Below are 8,051 nucleotides of genomic sequence, written 5' to 3' on the forward strand. Positions count from 1 at the left end.
TTTGTGTGTGTGTGTGTGCAACTTTGCTCCTCCATGCATGTTGCCTGTTTTCCTCAGGTTGCTTCTACATGTATTCATATTTTACATCTGTACATGTTCAGATGTGTTTAGCCCTTTTTATTTCTAAGCCTGGGAAGAGACCTACAACACTGCTGAAAGTAAAAACTAACTGATGAAAAGATGCTGCTACAAAAGTTAATCATGCACTTAAAAAATGCAGCCGGCGATCCTGTGTGTGTGTTACTGTGCACAAACCCCGTCCAGAGACCAGTAAACGTGATGTCCACACTGTAATGTGTGAGCCCAGCCCCTGGTTCCAGCTTATCGCTCTGTGCCGTGGATCTTGCTGTTGTTAACCAGCTGGGAAACGGAGTCTGAATTACAAACCTCTTCCCAGGCTGGTCATGCTCTGAGGTTGGACAGGAGATGCAGCTTACCCAGAGTTCACAACAGACAGCAGGAGCTGGTGCATTTCCACAGAGCGCAGCCAACACGTTCATACCTCTGTGGGTCTGAGGACGCTCGGCGACCGATGCATCCTCCAACCCGCTGTGCTAAGCTGGCACCCTGCCACAGACCTTCTGCTCACATTAAACCACTTTTGAAACAACTTCTGTCCATACACATCACTTCTCTTTTTTCTCTTCCTTCTGCTCTCAGACGTAGCCGGAGACGTGTGTCTGCTGTGCGATCGCCCCCCTCGGGTCTCCACCTCCTTCCGCAGCCGCCTCCTGCAGACCGTCTCCATCCCACGGCGCAGCCTGTTGGAGCTGCAGCCGTTCAGCCAGGTCAGGACAGGACACTTTACTCTAATGCAGTTCTTTAAAACTGAACTGTGAGGTCCACTGCAGCTCAGGCAGCAATTAACTGCATCTTGTGTTTGACCTTTGACCCCTGTAGCCCTCCGACTCCGAGCGCAGCCTCCAGAGAGGTCAGAGCTTCAACGCCAGCATCGGCCGATACACAGCGCCCGTCTCTGGCTTCTACCAGCTCACCGCCAGCCTGCTGATAGGTGGGAGCTGCATGCAGCCAGCCACACAAACACAGCGATGTACAGTGACCTGCAGGCCGGAGCACACACACCAGACAAACCTGTCAGTCCAGGCTGAATGTGTCTGTGCCACTGATCACTGACAACTGCTAAATGTTGTCTTTGCCGTCCCGGACATGTTCTTGTCTGACCACGTTGTTTACCAATTTAAAGAAAGAAACCCTGGTAACTTAAACTAGATTTTATGTTTTTATTTGTTCACGACAAACACCGATCAAACAGGAAGTGTGGTATATAAGAAAAAAACATGTTTGTCAAACCACGGTACTGAGAACAGTCCGTTACAGCTACAGAGACATTTCCCCCAACACCCAAAGCACGAGGCGCTGTGACCCCTCAGCATAAACTCGTCTCACTGCAGACTCACCCACGTTACAGGTAACCTGCAGAACCAACCGACAGTCTGCTCCCTTCATTTATAACAAGCAGCACAATGTGTGTCTGTGCTGCCGCGCACATTCACAAAGGCCACAGTCCACAACTGCATCTTGTGTACACCTACAAGCATACCGACAGGTCCGTGTACACAAAATGACACACACAGACCCGTCTGTTGTTGTGTACTACATCCAACCATCTGCGACTCCAACAGACCGACACCTACTGCTGTTGTGACACGTCAATGACCCGTGTGTGTGTTTCTGTGTGTGTGTCAGAGTCTGGTGACAGAGTCCAGATGCGGCTCAGAGACCACGTGAGAGCAGCGATCTGCATCGAGTCACTCTGCCAGAGCAACCTGTGAGTACTCGCCCCGTCGTCTGTGTTGCACAGTGCTGTTTAGACTACGGTGTTGTGTGCTGCTCCTGTTTCCACAGTGCCCCGCCTCTGTCCACACAGCGGTTCCATCAAGAATCTCCACTAACCTCTTGTCAACCTGAGGCCAAAGCCCCCGACCACAGAGCCCCATCCCTGTTCACATCAGCACCACCACCAGCTTATTCACATCACTGATTAATAAGAATTATTTTCAACAAACACCAGTACGTAGTGAAAAGTCTGTTTTGTCCCCCAGTCCAAGGTGAGACGAGAAAAAACTGCAGATGAATTTCTCCCCCTTTGTTTCAGCTCCATCTCAGTCAGGCTTTCTCTGTGACCCCGTTAGCATGGGGATACTGACACCTGTTGTGTGTCTGTGTTTATGCTACAGCTCTGTCGAGTCAGTGATGGGTGTGACGGCTGCTGGAGGAACATTCAGCATCTTACTGACAGGAACGCTCTACCTGCAGGTAGGCCAACACTTGGCACCTGACCACAGTTCTCCACTGCACACACCTGGGCAGGGCCAGGGGCCTGTTCCAGGGGCCGGGTTTCCTCCTCAGCCCCTGAGAAACAGTCCCTTCTCTGGGGGGGCCAGGCTGCTGTAAACAGGGAGGGAGGCAGACAGCAGGTGTCAAAGAGCTCAGACAACAACAACCAAACAAACAAACAGCCATCTGTCACCCAGTAGGCGGTCTACTGTGGAGACACACACATTACGTCACTCCGCCATGTGTGCAGACACGCAGCTTGCAAACTAAGAGGGAGGGCAAAGTGATCCAACTTAAACTGTGTGCTGACCTTCAGGTGTCAGAGCTCTGCTGCACAATCAGCTCAGTATCACTTGATTTCTTTGAACGGAGCTGATCCTTCACCCAACCACTGTGTCTTTGTAGCTGACAAGATGTGTGTGTCTGTGTGTGCAGGCTGGGGAGTACGTGTCAGTGTATGTGGACAACGGCACCGGCTCGGCCATCAGCGTGCTGCAGGACTCTCCGTTCTCTGGGATCTTGCTGGGAGTCTGAGCTCCTGCACACATGCACCAACTTTGGCTTTATCAAGTTTCCTCTGAACCCACCTGTCCACAAGCTGCAACCTGCGGATTGAAACATGGACCAAGAAAATAAAACCTCTTGTCTGACTTACAGACAGAAATCTAAATGGACGTTCGAGTTCGCCCTGCGACGTCTTCGTTGTCTGAAGCTGGAGGTGTCATGTGGTGAAGAGCGTGGGTGACGTTCAGGGGGTGGAGAAACACACCTGTTTACACCGGTTTATTCTGAGACTCATCACAGGTGAAATTAGCCAAGAGCTGAAAATGCGGTCAATGGGTTTTCACATTCACTTTAATGCATTTGTTTTTCTTGGTAGCCATCTAGTGGACGACTGAGGAACTGCAGCCATGTTTTCTAGGGGCGGCCTTTCTCAGCTCATCTTGGGAAAGCTGACGATGATGTCCTCATGTTTAACATTGTATTTTATCTCTATATTTAAGCAGTTTGATGCTAAAGAGTTGGTGATTTTTATTTTTTCTCCAGAATGTTGCTTTTGTTAAAGTGAAAAACTTCAATAGCCAAATAAACAAAACCCTAAAGCTGATGTGTCTCAACTGCAAATGGACATTAGTGAGATAAAAACAGAAAAACAACAACCTGCTCATCACAGTGAATCCTGGTTCCTACTGTTTGTGTGGACACACACTCTGAACGACTGCACCAGGTCTGTCTCCATCTGTCTGTCATAATTATTCTCTGGATGATCTGAAGGTAAACACACCAGAGCACACAGCAGCTGCAGTTCTATCTAATGCCTCCCCAGGTGGATCAGTCTCCAAGTCCAGTACAGAGCTCAGGATGGGTTCAGATGAGCACAGAGACTGGGAGTGGAGGGAAAATGCAAGCCTGGCTCTATTAAATCTGTTTTACACATATCAACATCCTGCAGCCAGAGGGTTTATCTGACAGTACAGGTGGGACAGAGCTCACACCAGGCAGCAGCTAGCACAGCTCGAGGTCAACGCCACTGATAGCCGCTACACGGCATCAGGTTCTCTACAGAAGCACGTCAACGCCACTGATAGCCGCTACACAGTATCAGGTTCTCTACAGAACCACTACATCCGTGTTCTTCAGGATGCATTCTGGTCTCAGCCTCGTGCCCAGTGCCCTGCTGGGAGTGTTGGAAGTTGCTGCTGCAATAATCAGATCAGTGGGCTAACAGCAGCTGTGATTGACAGGTGGCTGCCTGCTGCTGTCTCAGCTCCTGGACTGAATTTGAGTGTTTCTGCATCAGGTGAAGTTAACTTTACTGGTATCAAACACAGCTTTGTCAACAAGCAGCTGAGCTCACTTGGCAGCTGAAACAGAGCATTGGCAGTTCAGCTGTGGTCCTCAGTGAAGTAACATTCGGTTGCAGGAAGCGGCCGGGCCAGGGCAACACCACCAGCTCACTACTGGAAGATCCTGGGTCCAGAGCTGCAGCTCTGAGCTCCAAACTGGCTCCAACACAAGCCAGTGACTGACGTCCACTTCATACACTGGCTGAGACAGCAGGTCCACTAAGAGTGAGTCAACATCAGCTCCCACACTGTGTGTGTCCACTGTGCACCTCTTCAATGAGACATGACACACAGTGCTCCTTTAAAGCTGCACAAGGCACACACACACACACACACAAACTGTAGCACTCTTATAAAACTCTTTGACACAGCTGATCATCTGCAAACATGCCACACACACACACACACAAAGTGTTGACAAAACAGTGCTAGAGCTGGGTTGAAGTGAGGTCATGGACTGGCGCCTGGCATTTGGCACAGGGCCCTGAAAGCGCGCACACACACACACACTCGCACAGGCAGAGTTAGTGTAGGAGGTGCGCTGACAGGATAATGAGGCTGCATGACAGGCACGCTAACAGCACAGCTCATTACGCACACACACACACTGGCAAGTGTCCAGGGAGCTGAACAGAAGAGGCCATACAAAGCTGCAGACGGCGACGCCGGGCACAACAGCAGCAGTGTCCCCGCTCTGCAGGACATTACCACGCACATACAATGAAATCAGTTTCTGTTAAAGCAGCAGTGTGCAAATCACTGCAATGTTGTCCATCACAGTACCGAGGTATTTGTACTGCTGCTCCAGTCCAACAGCCTGATTTTCCATCATAACGGATGGCAGAGGGGGTTTTACTAAAATCAGAGCACATCTCTTTTGTTTGTGCCACATTGTTTAAATAGGATGATTTGCACCAATCAATAAAATCGGTCACAACAGGACCGTGCTCAGAGTCATTTCTGAGGAGAACCACAACAACAGTATCCTCCTTAAATCTGATGAGATAGCGTCTGTCAGTGCTTTGGCACTGTGTATAAAACAAAGGGGAGAGGACACATCTAGGAGAACAAGAATTCCAGGATAATCAGGGTGGCTGTGCAGCAGTTGGAGCTCGTAGAGCCACAGCTGGACAATGAGCAGGGGTCCAGTCAGAGCCAGACCTGAACCCAGCCGAGCTGCTGTAACTGAGCTCAGACAGCGTCCACACCAGACGTCCCGGGACACAGTCTGAGCTGAAGCAGACGCGGGGAGACCTGGTCTGAGGACCGACCAGCTAATAAGTCTGAGATGCACTTTTTTGGTGTGTCTTTTCCCACCAGCACCGTGAATGTTGAATGATAACACAGATGATAACGGTTTGAGTTATTAGCAGGTTCCACTTCTCCGCACCAACATGGCGGCCGCGGTAACGCCAATAAGGACTGTGTAAATATGGAGCCTCTACAGCCTATGTTTAAGCCAAGCGGCAATGAAACCCGATTTGGACAATAAAAAGTCAATTTTCCCCACAAGGAGGAGTTTAACAGTTTGTGTTTTGTCTCAAACATCTGTCTAAAACATGTCAGGCCGCTAGTTTAGGAGAGTGTGTACACCTGCTGCTTTAAATGCAGAACCGCATTTCCAGAGTTCAGAGCTCGGCTGCCAACAGAAGAATGTCAGCAATATGAACCCACCTCAGGAAGGACGGAACTGTCAGGCATCATCAGGGAAAGAATGTCCGAATCCAAGCGGCTGTAAAGTCATAAAACACAACGTTCACAGATGCATCATACCGCAGTTATTGCCATTAACTTTTAAGTACGCCTGTGAATCCAAGATGGCGGACCATTTCTTCATCGCTCACGGCCCGGAGCCGCAGGTGAATCTGCTGTCTCTGGTGGTGGGAACATGCACTGCATCAACACTAACAAGATCAATCAACGGGATGGATGGTGGTAGAGGAAGGAGTGAGATCCTTTAATTAAGTACAAGTAGTAATAACAGATACTCTGTTACAAGTAAAAGTCCTGCATTCATGTTACTTAAGTAAAAGTATAAAAGTATCAGCATCAAAATCTACCTGAAGTACCAACAGTACAGTACTCGTCCTGCAGAACAGCCCGTGTCCCAGCAATGTCTCTGATACTACTGGATCATAGTGACTGATGCGTTACTGTGTCCATCACTTTAATGCTGCAGCTGGTAAAGGTGGAGCTGATGGTAACTACCTTATATACTTATACTGTGAGGTACTTTCTATCCTGCTGGGTAGCTGGTGGATTTCCCACCGGGATCAATAAGAGTCTGAGGGTTCTACTGGGTTTGGTTTGACCCACTGAATCACTCGGTGTCCTCAGTCCCTAAACGTCTTTTAAGTGTTGTGGAAAGGAACGGCAGCTTCACACCATGGTAAACGCTTCACCGTCCCAACTTTGGAACGTGTTAAAGCATCAGAATTGAAGTGAGTGTTTATTATGAGCAAAGAATAAAGCTGATGTGTGTTATGGCAAAAATTGTCTTATCAGGATTCGGTGATATCAAATAAAAGTTGATACCAATTCTGGAGGTTGATGCACATTTATTCCTGCAGGAAGGAGCAAACTCTCACAGAGTGTCAAACATAACAGTCTGAAGGAGAAGCTCTCTAAGCAGAGAGCTGCATTTCCATTTATACATAGACATGAGTGTTGCTTGTAGTTTCGGTCTGTTAAGGTCATGTAAAGGTTTAAGGAAACGTCTGTCACACAGGAAAGAAGCTGCCTCTTTAACATCCATACAAGGACATGCTTTTCACTGAAGACACTTTGACACTGAAGTTTGTCTGGTTTCATAAGCACACAAATAACTATGTACAAAAACTGCATAGCAATAATCAATATGTTAATAAGGCAATATATTAATAAGGACAGTTTTCTATCACACTTGTCACATCAGAGAATGTGCTGCTCTAATGTTGTCGGTGTGATACAGGACACAGATGATTTACACATCACTAGTTTCAGATTTAATTTTGATTTTACATACCGTCCCAACTTTTTCTGATCTGGGGTTGTAAATCTGAAATGACCATTAGCTAACATATATTTTTTAAAATGCTTCCACTTTCACAAGGTACAGTGTGACATCAGGGGCAACGCTCTGCACAGTACTGCCCCTTTTCCTTGCTTTCTTTTTTGACAAAACTTTTCAAAAATAACCAAGTAAATACAGTGGAAGAAAGTGTTTCACTTTATACATTACAAAAATCACATGTATATATTTAACAGAAAACCAACAATAAAGCACATGTGAACAGGATAATTCACACATGAATTTTCTAAAAACAACTGCCACGGTTATGATTTGTTCACAAAGTATTCAGGCCCCTTTATTTTTTACACAGTGTCTGTTATTCATAATGCTGACACAGAAGTGAAGCATACAGCCACATGATAAAAGAAAATATTCAACATATCAATTGTTTAAAATTCTGGCCATTAGTTTACAGCTGCCATCCAAGACCATCTCAGTCTCACTGTTCATGTGACACTAAAAACAATCCCACATTTTAGCAAATCCTCTCAGAGCAGTCAGTGTAATGTGGGAAGTGGATTTAATCCAATTTCATTGTTAGATAACCAGCAAGTCATCACTCTATCCTGTGGTCTGCCAGTATCAGTGGAGATCAAACCAACAGGTCCACTCTTAGTTCAGGAGAGTATCCTTGAACTAAGCTAGACTAACAGTTTCTAGCTGCTTTCAGTCTTTGAGCTAAGCTAGGCTAATGGTTTCCATTAGGCCAAACCACTGACTGTATAAAATATGGATGCCACGACATCTTTCAGAAGTGAAGCTACCGTAACACAAACACCCCCTGGTGGCTGGTTGTGTTACAGGCCTCAGACTGGGGAGACTTGTGGACAGATGTCCTGTTTTGTACAGTGAAA

General features: G+C 47.2%; 1 protein-coding gene and 1 long non-coding RNA gene across 2 annotated transcripts in view; one reads left to right on the forward strand and one right to left on the reverse strand.

The window, feature by feature from the left end:
* Positions 1-3,907, forward strand: part of LOC109974836 (erythroferrone) — a 7,897-nt gene extending 3,990 nt beyond the window's left edge. Inside the window, exons 4-8 of the mRNA XM_020625245.1 lie at positions 661-788; positions 901-1,012; positions 1,708-1,789; positions 2,199-2,277; positions 2,734-3,907. Coding sequence (XP_020480901.1) covers positions 661-788; positions 901-1,012; positions 1,708-1,789; positions 2,199-2,277; positions 2,734-2,832 — 500 coding nt within the window. The 3' untranslated portion in view covers positions 2,833-3,907. The remainder of the gene's footprint in view (positions 1-660; positions 789-900; positions 1,013-1,707; positions 1,790-2,198; positions 2,278-2,733) is intronic.
* The window catches only part of LOC109974838 (uncharacterized), an 8,481-nt gene extending 2,530 nt beyond the window's left edge, over positions 1-5,951 (reverse strand). Inside the window, exon 1 of the long non-coding RNA XR_002277031.1 lies at positions 5,820-5,951. This is a non-coding gene — a long non-coding RNA (uncharacterized LOC109974838). The remainder of the gene's footprint in view (positions 1-5,819) is intronic.
* Positions 5,952-8,051: the final 2,100 nt, after the last annotated feature.

The sequence above is a fragment of the Monopterus albus genome, unplaced genomic scaffold (assembly GCF_001952655.1).
Source record: "Monopterus albus unplaced genomic scaffold, M_albus_1.0 scaffold350.1, whole genome shotgun sequence".
Lineage (NCBI taxonomy): Eukaryota > Metazoa > Chordata > Actinopteri > Synbranchiformes > Synbranchidae > Monopterus > Monopterus albus.